This window comes from Polypterus senegalus, chromosome 4, assembly GCF_016835505.1.
Source record: "Polypterus senegalus isolate Bchr_013 chromosome 4, ASM1683550v1, whole genome shotgun sequence".
Classification (NCBI taxonomy): domain Eukaryota; kingdom Metazoa; phylum Chordata; class Cladistia; order Polypteriformes; family Polypteridae; genus Polypterus; species Polypterus senegalus.
The window spans coordinates 188,859,559-188,874,842 of NC_053157.1; the positions used below are offsets into that span (position 1 = coordinate 188,859,559).

General features: G+C 37.2%; 1 protein-coding gene across 4 annotated transcripts in view; it reads right to left on the bottom strand.

The window, feature by feature from the left end:
- Positions 1-15,284, bottom strand: part of reep1 (receptor accessory protein 1) — a 111,693-nt gene that overhangs the window by 41,623 nt on the left and 54,786 nt on the right. For all 4 annotated transcript variants that reach the window (XM_039751793.1, XM_039751792.1, XM_039751795.1 and 1 more), the window contains exons 4-5: positions 1,232-1,352; positions 453-566 (exon numbers count right to left, since the gene is read on the bottom strand). In XM_039751793.1, the coding sequence (XP_039607727.1) occupies positions 453-566; positions 1,232-1,352 (235 nt within the window). The remainder of the gene's footprint in view (positions 1-452; positions 567-1,231; positions 1,353-15,284) is intronic.

Here is a 15,284-nt window from a genome sequence, read left to right on the forward strand (position 1 = left end):
CTAAACAAACTCAAGCTTACTGCATATTATTTGGCAAACACTCTTTGTTCACTTTTCTCTATCCACAGTAAACATAAATCAGCATCCTTTGGATAATGCCAATATACTACTGCTTTTCTATGGCATCGATATAATATATAGTATTAATGAAACAAAGCTGAACTCAAACACAGTTTAAGGGCTCATTTATATATTGCTAATTAAGTAGTACAGGTTCACACAGAAAATTAAATATTTTACACTTAGAAAATATAACTTACTGTAGATGTGCAATGCTCTGAAGGTTTAAAATGTTTTTCTTTTCCTGATTAAACACTGAATTTTTATTACACTTTTCAAAATTCTTATCTGTATGATTACTTTGATGAAACAATTTACTCTGCTGACAATTTAACACAAGAATTAATCTTATCTAATTTGAATACTGCCACATGGTTGTAGGTACAGTATACCTTTGCAGCAGCTGTTACAGCTGCTGTAGCTGCTACGTTTAGGCCTCTCCTTCCAAAGTGTACAAGGGCATCATAGCTTTTGTCTTTTGCTTGAGAAAGGTACTCATCTATTTCCTAAAAAACACAAAAACGAGACATTAAATTTCATTAGGACAATTAAGTGCAGCTTGTATCTTCAGGATGCTTTAAATGTACAGTAAGTAATGGTAACACTTTTAATTATGTATAAAATGCACTCATTGATTTTATGTTTAGTAATGTCATTACTTAAAAACTAATCTATAAAGGTCCATATAACAATGGAGTGCCATCAGATAGGATATTTAAATCCATAAAACATCACGGACATCATTACAAAAATCAAACTGTTATGAAATCAACCTACTGTATTATGGCTTCAAATAGTTGTGTGCTTTAACACTAGATGTAAATCTTATATTTCAGTTGTATACATGAATTTTACATAAGAGGGGTGCAACATGTTCATTCTGAGTTTGGTTTTTGTGGACTTAAATTTAATGGTCGTTTTATGTAAAGGAGGAGTACAGTTTTGATGTTTTCAAAAGTACTGTATTCTCCTGGAACAAAACACGAGACGTTGACTATATTTCAACATAGAAAATTTAACGTGACTATTTATGGCATCAGAAATGAGTACATAGTTAAAAAAATTCAAAGGACAGGACAAAAATATATCAATACAGAAAATGACAAGATAAACTATCAAATCAGTAACATTAGACTAAAAGGTCAAGGAATGGGAATACAATGCAGACTACCTTTTCTTTAGATGAAAGAGTAGGATGAACAAACTTCCTGTAGAGAACACTGGAACCTTTTGTGTACGGAGATAGCAGCCAGACCACAAAGGCAATTTTAAGTTCATAGTAAAATGGAATCCTATGAAGACAAAAAGCATACATATACTATGGTTCATTTAAATTCAACTATTATCAAATATAACTATCTTTAAGTACTGCTATTTATTAAGGACTCCATCCAAAAATACTCTTCATGTACTCTAGCACGTTAACAGGGTCAAATACAATAAGTATCTTAAGGTCACGTGCTGAAATAGCATTAAGCAAACCTCAAACCTGTGGTTTCTAGTTCCACTGTTCAGATCAGTCATAGGTTACTTTTAAAACTGTACTACATCTATCATGGTATTACTTAGGTATTTTTTATTTTTACAGTCCCAGGAAAGTAAGTCTAATTTAAATTAAAAATGGGTAGATACTTTATTTAGGACACCTTCCTAAGTAAACATGTATTATTATTATACATTTATATTGTTCTTTGACTTGCAAATTGATTAGTTTGTATCTGCCTATCTTATTGAGTGTTGCTGTCATAGAGACTAATCCTAAAAAGCCTTTAGGCAAAGAATTTTATTAACTTGCTATAAATGGGACCCAACTGGTTTAACAGTTTTATGCCAACCCCCTTTATTAATGTTGTTAGCTCAGAGGTAGCATTTACAGTGGGTACAGAAAGTATTCAGACCCCCTTCAATTTTTCACTCTTTTTTATATTGCAGCCATTTGCTAAAATCATTTAAATTAATTTTTTCCTCATTAGTGTACACACAGCACCCCATATTGACAGACAAAAAAAGAATTTTTGAAATTGTTGCAGATTTATTAAAAAAGAAAAACTGAAATATGACATGGTCCTAAGTATTCAGACCCTTTGCTCAGTACAGTATTTAGTAGAAGCACCCTTTTGAGCTAATACAGCCATGAGTCTTCTTGGGAAAGATGCATCAAGTTTTTCACACCTGGATTTGGGGATCCTCTGCCATTCCTCCTTGCAGATCCTCTCCAGTTCTGTCAGGTTGGATGGTAAACGTTGGTGGACAGCCATTTTTAGGTCTCTCCTGGGTTTAAGTCAGGGCTCTGGCTGGGCCATTCAAGAACAGTCACAGAGTTGTTGTGAAGCCACTCCTTCGTTATTTTAGCTGTGTGCTTAGGGTCATTGTCTTGTTGGAAGGTAAACCTTCGGCCCAGTCTGAGGACCTTAGCACTCTGGAGAAGGTTTTTGTCCAGGATATCTTTTCCGCATTCATCTTTCCCTCGATTACAACCAGTCGTCCTGTCCCTGCAGCTGAAAAACACCCCCACAGCATGATTCTGCCACCGCCATGCTTCACTGTGGGGACTGTATTGGACAAGTGATGAGCAGTGCCTGGTTGTCCCCACACATACCGCTTAGAATTAAGGCCAGAAAGTTCTATCTTAGTCTCATCAGACCAGAGAATCTTATTTCTCACCATCTCAGAGTCCTTCAGGTGTCTTTTAGCAAACACAAAAAAGAGTGAAAAATTGAAGGGGGTCTGAATACTTTCCGTACCCACTGTATACTAGTACAATGGGTGATCAAAAAGATTTGATGCTAAATGTAACTAACTGCCTCATCAGCAGCTAAACGTAGGAAAAGACTACTGTTTATTGATTGTTCAAGCTAAAATTAAATTTCTTTAAAGAAATTTGGATACAAAACTACTGGCAAAGTGTCTGGCACATCACTTCCAACTAGCAGTTTCTAAATTAATTCGCCCAGATCAGACAGGCTTTATTTATTCACACTTACTAGGTGGCAGATAAAACAGGCATCTTTTACATGCTGTTAATTCTGTACCTAATCCTCCACAAGCCCTTGATAATGAAAAAACTTTTGACCAAATTAAATTGAATTTTCTCAGCCAGGACACACATCAGATTGCTTTGATGAATGTTACATCAGTAAGATAACAGCTATGCTTATCCAGTTCTGCCATTAATGTCAACAACTTTGTAATATGATGATCCTTCTAGATCCTTAAAGACACCAGTGGGGGATGCCAACTTTCTACCCTCCTTTTCAACCTTTCCCATGAGTCTCTATATGTTGCAATATATAACTTGGATATAATCTTGCCTATTACCTTAGGTGACACCTACTATAAAATGTCTCTGTATGCCTGTGACATCTTATTTAGTCCCATTCTGATCTTTCACATATCCTTAATTTATTAATTTAAAATTAACATTAAATTACATTACATCAAATTACGGTTGTATTTTTAAGAGTATCAAAAACTCACTCACATCTTGACCTTTAATTCCATAATTTAGAGAAAATACTTAGGCCTCTGTTAAAGCTTACTTTCCCATATTCCCTTTCTCATCACTCTGTTCTACTACTCATTAAGTATCCAATCCTTTTGCCACCTGGGTGCAGTTTGGAATCATAATACTTTAACACTAGAATTACCAGAGCCTACGAAAAAACTTGTAGATCCGTCCCACCTTAAATCACTTCTTAAAACCGTTCTCACCTCTCTGCCAGCATCTTTTGTTAATCTAAATGTGCTGATAAAGAAAAGTTGCAAGTAGCCAGCTATTCCATCCCCCCACCGATTTAGAACGTGCACGAACTTCTCCCAGCTCATGCCTTGATTGATTATTTGGGAGTGAAGTGGAGTTTTAGAGTGGAAATAATAGATTGTTTTTTGGAACACACGCATTTCATGTGTGTTCCGTTTCTACAGTAATCCGTGTAAACACATTTTTAAAACAGAAACGTTTTTCATATTCTAGTAGTAAATGACAAAATGTAGGCATAAACTATACTACTGTACATATCAAAGAAACACTTTCACAAAAGGTACAAATATAACAGAACAAGTATGCTTTTATTCAAAAATATAACTGCAGAAAAAAAGCCGCCTTAGCATGCCACATTGACACATACATAAGACAACTGCCACGGTAGCGTAATGGTATCAGCTGCTGACTAGTGATCAAAAGGTCATGAGTTTGATTTCGCACAGTTCATTTTTGAGAAGTAAATTGCTCTTATTCTTACTATTTTAAAATAAAAACATACATTTGATTTCAGTGTGTAACAGCCAGTGTAATTTATGATACTTGTAAAGGTTAGTTTTTTTTTTATTCACTTTTCATTCTCTCAGTCGTGTTCAGGATCCTTCCCTACACCCCCAGCCCCCCATTTCTCTGTGCTATGGTTCCTATTACACTGAGTGAGCACCTGACACTGTACTTTCTTCCCTATATAAATAACATTCGTGCTATAGCGTGTCTACAAATAAATCACATTTGAGCTATAGCGCGTCTTTATGTGAAAACAGCAGTGTCAGATGGGGGGGGGCGATCGTGAATGCGACTGAGAGAATGGAACTGAATAAAAAAAAAGCTAACCTTTACAATTATCATGCATTTACACTGGATCTTTATCATGCATTTACACTGGATCTTACAGACTGACTGAAATCAAATGTATGTTTTTATTCTAAAATAGTACAGTACATGCAATATTATTTGAAAATGAACAACGTCAGATCGGGTTTGAATACACGCTGATGCTGTTACAGAAGGTGTCAGCTTATTCAGTGCAGCAGTTTCAACGCACAGTACATGCAATATTATTTGAAAAAGAACAGCGTCAGATCGGCGCATATTCAAACCCGATCTGACGCTGTTCGTTTTCAAATAATATTGCATTAGTCGATGATGTTTTACATATATTGTCTCTTTCATTCATCTTGCGGTTTGTAATCAGTGACCGCGTGTTTTTTCCCCGATCTTGCCAGTTCGCACATGTTTCTGTATGGTGGTGTTTCTTTTGTACTCCAGGAAATGCAGAGGACAAAATAGTACAGAGCAGTAAGTTCAGCGCTATATGCAATCAGACAGACAGATAGGCAGAGAAGGCACTAGATATATAAATATACAGGGAAGGCTCTGTATCATACATAGATAAAAAAACAGCTAAGGGGATAGATATATAGATAGATAGGAAGGGCAGGCACAATATGATAGGCAGACAGGGAAGCTCCTATATAATAATAAAATGACTGTTATTACTAGATAGACAGGGAGTTCAGGCAGGCAGAACGACGAAGGTTAAAATAAATAAATTTTCTCCCCAGCGGGGAATCGAACTCGGATCTATTGAGGTACAAGTCTGCTGCGCTCTAAGGCCTTGTTCACACGGGCGTTAAGTTTTTGGATAAACGAACTTGCTCTGAACGTCCTGGACATTTATGTTGCATTTTGTGGTGGCGATCGATTGACTTCTACACTGGCGTTCGTTTGTCTCTGTCTAACGCCAGCCTGCAGCCCAAATTGTAGTTTGTGTGTTAACCTGTGGAGGCAGTGTCGGGAACTGGATATGAAAGCCCTTGTTGTTTTATTTGAGGTGCCTCCTTTCAATATGGACCATTTTGCTATGTTAGATATTAATCTTCTTGTTTTAAAAATACTCGTATCTGGCGGCGTAGGGAGAGAAAAATCGCCGCTACTGGGTTCATCCTCTGACTGCACAAGGTCGGGTTAAAGGAAGTTTTTTTGTGCTTTATGAAGAAATGCGAAAATTTCCGCGCACGTTTTTTAATTACTGTTGGATGTCGATTTCCACTTTTGATTGTCTGCTGCAGCTGGTGCAATGCCACATTGCACGCCGATCAACCAATATGCGACTTGGTGTTAGCGAAGAGAGACTACTTGTCACTTTGAGGTAAGGAAACAGTAGTCGAGTGTGCGCTTACACCGGTGTTATGCACTGAAATGCCCCCCCGTCATGGATTGCCCCCCTACATAATCGTTATCAAATATTATATTAGAACATAAATTAATAGGTTCATGGTTTACAAATTACATGAGACAATAAAATAAAATAAGCATATATGAAAATATATATGTTGTATATGAAAACATAAAAATATTAATATCATGGGATATATCCGGTCCTCCGAAGCATAAAATAAACGCGCAGAAAACGAACTAGAAGCGGTTTCCTTGCGTTCGTTGGGTTTTGAACGCCAAGAAAAAGCTGCATGCAACGTTTTTGATGCCGTATAAGCGCTGCGGACAAGCGCGCGTCACCAAAGCCCGTGTGAACACTCTCATTGACTCCTACGTAGAAAACACTCGGCGCTTGATCCACGCTCACGACGCCTTCTGACGCAAAAAACGCTCGATTTTAACGCCCGTGTGAACAAGGCCTTAGTGATGAAATCTTACCAGTACGCCACAGAAGCTGTAGTAAAAATCTTGAACCTTTTATGAAAGTGTTTATTTGATCTTTGGCTGTCAGGCTTGACACATTTTATAGTTTATGTCTATATTTTGTAACATTACTAAAATATGAAAAAGTTTCTGTTTTAACATTGTGTTTGCACAGATTACTGTAGAAACGGAACACACATGAAATGCGTGTGTCCCAAATAACAATCTATTATTTCCACTCTAAAACTCCACTTCACTCCCAGATAATCGAGGCATGAGCTGGGAGAAGTTTGTGCACGTTCTAAGTCAGTGGGGGGATGGAATAGCCGGCTGCTTGCAGTTTGTTTTTATCGGCACATTTACAGGACAAAGGAGGCTGGCGGAGAGCTGAGAACGGTTTTTTAAAGCGATTTAAGGTGGGACGGATCTACGAGTTTTTTTGTAGACTCTGGTAATTCTAGTTTTAAGTATATAAATATTTATTACAACTCTGGGTTCAGAACAGTCTACTCATTTAGCTCCAGGATTTATGATCTCCTTTTTCTTCCATCTCAAACTTAGGTCAGTTTTCTGGTCTTGTGGTATCCCTCTGCACTCTAAACTCTCTTGTCACTCTCTTCTGTCTTTGTTCCACTCTTTTCCTCTAGGATGAAATATGTTTCTGCAATAATGAGTTTAATGAGATGTTCACTCTTTCACTGCTCTTTTTTGGGATGCAATTTTAAAGAACATTACAGGTTAGGTCATGCTGGGGAGCATAAAGTGGTACAGATTATTGCCACACCCACCCCAACGACAAATCAGATCAGGATCCCAACTGGCAATCCCCCAGGCATACACTTGGTCTAGTCCCACCCTTCAGAAATGACCATCTATCTGCCGCAGCCAAGTGTTACATGGGCATCCCCGTGGCCTGGTCCAGCCACTTGGGTCATCAACAATGAGGATCCAGTGAGCTAGATCATCCTTTGACAATCCCTCTATGTGGCCGTACTGCTAGAACTGATACTCCCTAACAATGCAGGTAATGTGCTCATTCAGGACTCCATGAGCAATCACTTGTTTGACACAAAGTCAAAGCAGCGGTACCCAAGGATTCTCCAAAGTGACACATAACCGAAGGAGTCCAGTCTTCATCTCAGGTCACTGGATAGTGTCCTTGTCTCGCAACCAAACAGCAAAACAGGAAGTACCAGGACTATTTATATATTATTATTATCCTACCCCCCACACCCCTTGAACAAAATGGTTGGGGTATCTCTTTAAATTCACAATTTCAAAGACCACCCTTTGAAATCCATGCAATGTGAGAAGAAGTATTGCCATGAAGAAGAAGGGAGACTGTAGACAATTTTCCTTAGTGTTCTTCCCTTACTGATTGCTGTAAATACCCAAGCAAATCAACATAATATTGAACATTATGAGAGCCACCAAAGGGAAATAATTAATACTACACTACACCGTCACCATCATAACAAATTGTGCACATGATCTGGCCAGCACTGACCTGAACCTTGAAATTGTTTTCTTATGATTAATCACCATTCTTCTAATGTTTTGATCACTGTTTGCTCCCAAATTATAACATATTTCTTAAAATGTTCCCAGTCTAAACTCTCCTTAAAACTGCACTTCTTTTCATAAATCAATGTTCAGGGCAGCCAATGTGCACATTACTTATTAATAATTAATGAATTCAAATGACCCTGCACTAATCCCTATATTAACTAACACAACATCACTCTTTGATTCCCCATTACAATTTGAACCACTGTGGTAACCTTTTCTTCTCTTGTCAATGTCAAAGGCTAGCCAAACATTGGGTTAACTTACAAAGACATCGGGCCACACTGGAATTCTGCAACCCATCCCTTCAAGGGGGTCTTGGTACATATTAAGTATGTGACAATCAGCCTCCAAAGCAACACTGCGCAATAGAGTTAGAAATTCAATAATAGCATGATAATTGATTGTAAAGTCTTTGGCATCAATGATGACTTGGTTCTGAAATAAGAAACATACTCCAAAAACCTCAAATCCTTGAAAACGTCACATATTTGATCGGTAATCTTTTGCCACTTGCAAAGTTTTCACTGTGGAATACGCTCTTTAATTTCAACATTAAAACTTTTTGATCACTATGGTAAAGCAATGCTCAGTAAGTAAATGTTTAATAAAAAAAACTCTGTAGTAGAATGCCCTTACAAAATACAAGGCACCAGAATATTACCACTCTTCCACCATTCACTAGTTTCACCCATTCAACAAACAACGTTGGCCATAGGCTTGACTCTTGCTGTACTGGGCTCTGAATATACAAAGAAAAGAAAAAGGTGTAACTAGACAAGCAGATGGTTAAGGCACAGACAATATGGTCTGTGTATTTTGAGAGAGAGGATTACAGGTTCATACCCTATGTAATTTAGCATTATGTATGTTTAATTTGGGATTTTCCTGTAAAGGTTTCCTAAAATGCTTTATTTTCATTGGCCATTTAGTTGTATGTGCATTGCTATATAATATTTTGACTTTTTAAATCAAAAATGTGAACATAACAATGGCAATACCCAATTCAATATACAAATGTTTGAAAGCGACATGAGAAAATTGGGTTGCAAGACTGCTCACACTCAAAGACAGCTGACTGGAATTTCTGACATGACATAAATTCTTCAATCATATGACAGCCTAACTGTAAGAGGCCATCAGCATCACAACCACTCTTGTACTCCATGTGAAACAATGGCTGGTGAAGCTGAAATTTAGACTGACTCAGAATATCAGTCAGTGCCTGAAAATCAGGCTTTAAATCATACCAAAACTGCACAGTGTAAGCCCAGCATTAGATATTGGTGTCTGAATGAAGAACTGTTCTACGCTCTTTGCTTTTATGTTAATACATTAGTGTAACACATAGGGTACTGGCACTTAATGAATATCCACTTCAATTACTGTTCTGCATATACAGCCAAATCTGCAGATTTTAAAGGGGGAATACAAACAACTGATGAAAAACATGAAAAAAAATACTGTACTTGAGTGAATGGCATTAACAAATGAAAATTGTAAACAACTAATAATGATAATAATATACTCAAATTCTGCGGTGGGTTGGCACCCTGCCCAGGATTGGTTCCTGCCTTGTGCCCTGTGTTGGCTGGGATTAGCTCCAGCAGACCCCCGTGACCCTGTGTTCGGATTCAGCGGGTTAGAAAATGGATGGATGGATGGATATGCTCAAATTTCACATTATTCCTACAGATTACCCATTTCAATTAAAAGAATAAACTTTCCTATAAAATTGTGTTTTGTAGTGACCATCAACAAAAGCTAAGTCACTAGGAAAAGCAGGAATTGATCTAATGCAGGAACGTTTTACTTAAGGACAATTGTTTATAGCACATTAAAGTGTAATCAGCTCCAGTGACATAATAATATGATTAATACTTATTACTGTTACTTATTACTTATGACTGATGTCTTTATCCAAGTTGACTTAAACAGTTGAGATACAACTGGTTACATTTCTTTTGTTTTTCCAGTTGGAGCATAGGCAAATAAAGTGACTTACTCATGATCACAAAGAGTCAGTAGCAGGATTTGAAACAACTACCTCAGAGTTTGAAGTCCTAGGTCTAAAGCCTTGACCACTACAACACAATGCCCTCCAATTATATTACCTCTTGTTCACAAATATATAAATAAATAAATAAATAAATATGTATTATTATTATTATTATTATTAACATAAAACATTTGTTTTCCAACTGGAACCCAGGCAGGTAAAGTTATGTGCTGATGGGCACACAATGTTAAAAAAATACAACAACAATATCAACAACAACAAATAGAAGCACGTAGTTACATACAGTGGGATACAAAAGTTTGGGCAACCTTGTTAATGGTCATTATTTTCCTGTATAAATCGTTGGTTGTTACGATAAAAAATGTCAGTTAAATATATCATATAGGAGACACACACAGTGATATTTGAGAAGTGAAATGAAGTTTATTGGATTTACAGAAAGTGTGCAATAATTGTTAAAACAAAATCAGGCAGGTGCATAAATTTGGGCACCGTTGTCATTTTATTGATTCCAAAACTTTTAGAACTAATTATTGGAACTGAAATTGGCTTGGTAAGCTCAGTGACCCCAGACCTACATAAACAGGTGAATCCTATAATGAGAAAGAGTATTTAAGGGGGTCAATTGTAAGTTTCCCTCCTCCTTTAATTTTCTCTGAAGAGTAGCAACATGGGGGTCACAAAACAACTGTCAAATGACCTGAAGACAAAGATTGTTCACCATCATGGTTTAGGGGAAGGATACAGAAAGCTGTCCCAGAGATTTAAGCTGTCTGTTTCCACAGTTAGGAACATATTGAGGAAATGGAAGACCACAGGCTCAGTTCAAGTTAAGGCTCGAAGTGGCAGACCAAGAAAGATTTCGGATAGACAGAAGCGACGAATGGTGAGAACAGTCAGAGTCAACCCACAGACCAGCACCAAAGACCTACAACATCATCTTGCAGCAGACGGAGTTACTGTGCATCGTTCAACCATTCGGCGCACTTTACACAAGGAGATGCTGTATGCGAGAGTGATGCAGAGGAAGCCTTTTCTCCGCCCATAGCACAAACAGAGCTGCTTGAGGTATGCTCAAGCACATTTGGACAAGCCAGCTTCATTTTGGAATAAGGTGTTGTGGACTGATGAAACTAAAATTGAGTTATTTGGGCATAACAAGGGGCGTTATACATGGAGGAAAAAGGACACAGCATTCCAAGAAAAACACCTTGGTTTATGTATAGTATTTTTCAAAGGTGCAAATTATTATGGAGCATGCGCTTTTGACAGAATAAACTATTTTGAAGATAAAACTACACTTTTGCAGGAAATGTTTTATCAAATTTATTCAATTTCAAGTACCCAAAAATGAATAAGCTAATCAATGCCACAAATTAAAAAATGTAGAACCATCCCCACTGCTTTACACCATTGCTACATAAATCAAACTTGTGTGGCTCAACTAACCATTCCCAATTCTAGCAAGATGTATATGGCAGAAATGTGAAAGTTCCACTAATTATGGTGATGTCAGTCTTTTCCATTATATTCACCATCCTCCATAGCCTATTTATTTCTAGGAGTCCAAATCTTTGGTGATGCTGATGCATTAACCTAGAAAAGTCATGCTGCACTCTTGGTCAGTGAATAGCATTTAAATAAGTTAACAGGTATTAAAAGGAAAATGGACATTTACAAAACGACAAAATATACATTGTAACAGTTATTCTAGGCTACAGATTTGCTTTGCATATTTATGGTGTTACTTTTTGTGTTGCTTTGGTTACTTTTTTGTTATTGCTATTACTATTGTTTTTATCATTTTTATATAATCTTATTATGAGGTGCTTGATAAGTTGCTTAACTTCAGGTACAGTAATACAATATTTATACATTATCATGATTGTTATACAAAAAATGTGAATATTTCTGTTGCTGTTATAAATTCTGTGCCCAGCAACTGTGTAAAATCTGTAAATTATTCCTGTTAAATACTACAGATCTGCAGTAGTTTGAGTTTCCATTTCTTCTAGAGAATATTTGTACAACATCTTTTTTTAGAATACTGTATATATATTTGTTATTGTTCATATTGTCAGAAAACACCTGTAGTGACTAAGCCCATCTGGAAGAAGTCTTAATTCAAAAAGATAATTTCAGCACTAGGCAGAATCATGACCTTTCCTATAAAGCTGCAATGGGCAAAGCAAAAAAGATAACACCATACCCTGGACACAAATGAAGGACCACATGGCAAACACAAGTCTGCTCTGCTGCTAGCAAAATTCTTCATTTAAACATGAGGCAATGAGTCTACACAGCACCAGACATCTCCATTAACTTGATTTTGTAAATTAAAATACTAAGTAATTAGTAAACAGCCAGCTAAATCCTACTTTCTCACATTTGTTACTGTGTATCAGGCACCTGATTAACTGTATCACATGAACTTCAAGATTTTATAAACTTTTGTTAAATTCTGGAATATGAGAGCATAGAGTCACAGCATAACATAAGCCTCCTCTCACCAATGACAGTGCATTAAAAGAAGCTTGAGCTTGCAATGACTTCATGCTAAAATACCAAATGGAAAACACCATATGAAAAAGATTATAAAATCTAAACAACAGAAAGGCACTGAACAAATCACATGGTCAAACAGTCTCAGCTGACTTCTTTAAAGCCAGAAATGCAGTGGTCTTACGATGATATCCTCCCACATCGCTGAGCTTGTTCATCCCATCAAGACAGTGAGCCCAGAAAAACTGCACAGAAACCTGATTTCAGCTTGTTGAACTTGTGATCTCATTCCTTCAGTTATTATGCAGAGCTTGTGACCATAGGTGAGAATGCAGACTCACTGGTAAAATAAAAAGCTTTACATGTGGACTTAACTCTCACTTTTTATGTAATTATCATAAACCTTTTGCTGTTCTTGCATTCATTTTGAGCAAATCTCATGATCACATCTACCTTAATTTGTGAACAAGACCCTTAGGTATTTATACTCCTCCACATAGAGCAGCTGCTCATCTCTTCTTTGCAGGGAATAAGTCACTGTGTGCCAATTCTCACCCTAGACGCAATACATTCAGCTGCAAGCTATTCCTATGTGCACTGGAGATTACAGGTCAAAGAAGTCCACTGGGCTGGGGATGTTGTTATCCTCAAACAGTATACATGCTCCCCATAGATTATCAAAGTGAACACTCTTCATGTCTCGGGTGTCTTGATATCACATATGCAAAAACAACTTTTCCTCCATAAAAACAAGGACCGAATGACCATCAACAGAGGCTCCAGCACCACATAAATCTTGTGGTACCTTGCACAAAATATCACAGGGTAAATGGTCATGTGCATTTTCTAAGTACATAAACTACATGCAAGGGCAACTGGCAAACGTCCATGAAGCTAAAAGAAAAACAACATTTACAAAATGCAGAGATCTAGCCATTAGATTTCTTAACTGGATATCTTCCAAACTTTAGCAGGCTCTTGATATCTGCTCAGTGAAAATCAGGAGAGGAGACAAAGTGAACCGTTGGTGGCGTCCAACGCCCACATTGAATTGTCTCCACTAAAAACAAATTTGCTAAAGTAAGTCACACTGCAAATACAAGGACTAAATGTCACACGAAAAAAGGCCACAGAACCAAATATTCTTGTAGCATCTTCCAAGGGATAAATACCCATTAAGCTTTTTCCCTTTCCCAAATCCACAAAGCACATAACTAGCAAAATCCCATGACCCTTCAAGTATACATGGAAAGATAAAGAAGTGGTCTATTGTTTCACAACTAGGATTGAACTCACAATGCTCCTTCTGAGGTTTAAATATTTCATAAGTCTAAGCTCTGGTATCCCAAAGGAGGCTTTCTAATAGATACTGAAGAGTGTGGTTCCTTGCTATCAGGAGCACATCCTCTTGTACTCCTATTGGAAAATGGGGATTGGCCCATTCCAGTTCGCAAAAGCACACCCACAATATCCAGTGCTTTCATTGTTTCTAGTTGGATCTCATCTACCAATGACACTCTTTTACTATAGAGCTGTTTTTTTAATCACATTTTCATTGAGCTTATGCAACCAGAAAGAACAGTGCCCTTCCCATACCTACATTTCAACTTTGGAGCAATCACATTATAAACTTCCACTTCTAGTTGTTGGGATCAGATGATCAGTTGACCAAGCCACCTAAACTTCAAGCAGAACTAAACTAAAAAAAGATGTTTTCTAGAATTTAAAAGTCAGAGAATCTATGAATTTCTACCAAAAGGCGACTGTTGATTTTGTGGTAATAATACATTGAGATAATAATATCCACTTCATAGCAATAAGGGAGGCCCAGGATAAGAAACATTTGTGGTAAAAGGAAAATACAGAGCTTTTTAATCACCACATAATGTTTCCATCATTACTTCCCTGAGTGGGTCATATTCACAAAATGTATTATTTTATCAAACTGCTTCTTCCACCCCTTGTTGATACCCTGTTTTGCAGTCAATATGGTCCCACCCTTGCTGAGAACAGCCTGAGCAACATTTCACCTACTTGACTGGAGTTATAGAATAGTTTTCTAAAAAATCTGAGGTGATGCAAAACTTATACTACATGATCTTGCCAAACCCCACACAAACCCCACACACACAGAAACATCAAATGCCACATCTGCCACCGTTTTGGTTTGCTAATATCTATCAATAAAATATGGAGACCCTTTTACTGACACTGCTTGTAAAGCCCCTTTCCAACAAACCTGACAGGTTCTTTTGCCATTGATGTCTAGCAATGAGAACTAGGGTTTTAACCATTAGAGGTAACAAAAAACATTTGCCAAAAGTTCCTTGCAGCAGATTCCAGAACTTAAGTCTTAAAAAAAAATCCATCTGGACTCTGCACTTCTGATCTCTCCATAGATACCTTTTTTATGTCAAGCCTGACTAAGCTATCATCTAGCCACTAGATTTTTGCCAATGAACATAACTCCCAAGTCCTGACTTCAGGAGTGGGTCTTACTTTGCTTGTTCTGGGTGAGGCTCTCTTTAATTTAATTACAACATTGACAAGGGTCAGTTATGGATTGTTTTTTGTCTGCCCCTCACTCTATAGAACAGTTTGCCTTGGGTAATAAACTTTGAGGAACACAGCCACTAAAGATCAGAGATATTCGGTTTTTATACCTAATCAGTTATAGATAAGCACATATTAAAAACAGTAGAACACACAGTTGAAGTCAGAAGTTTACATACA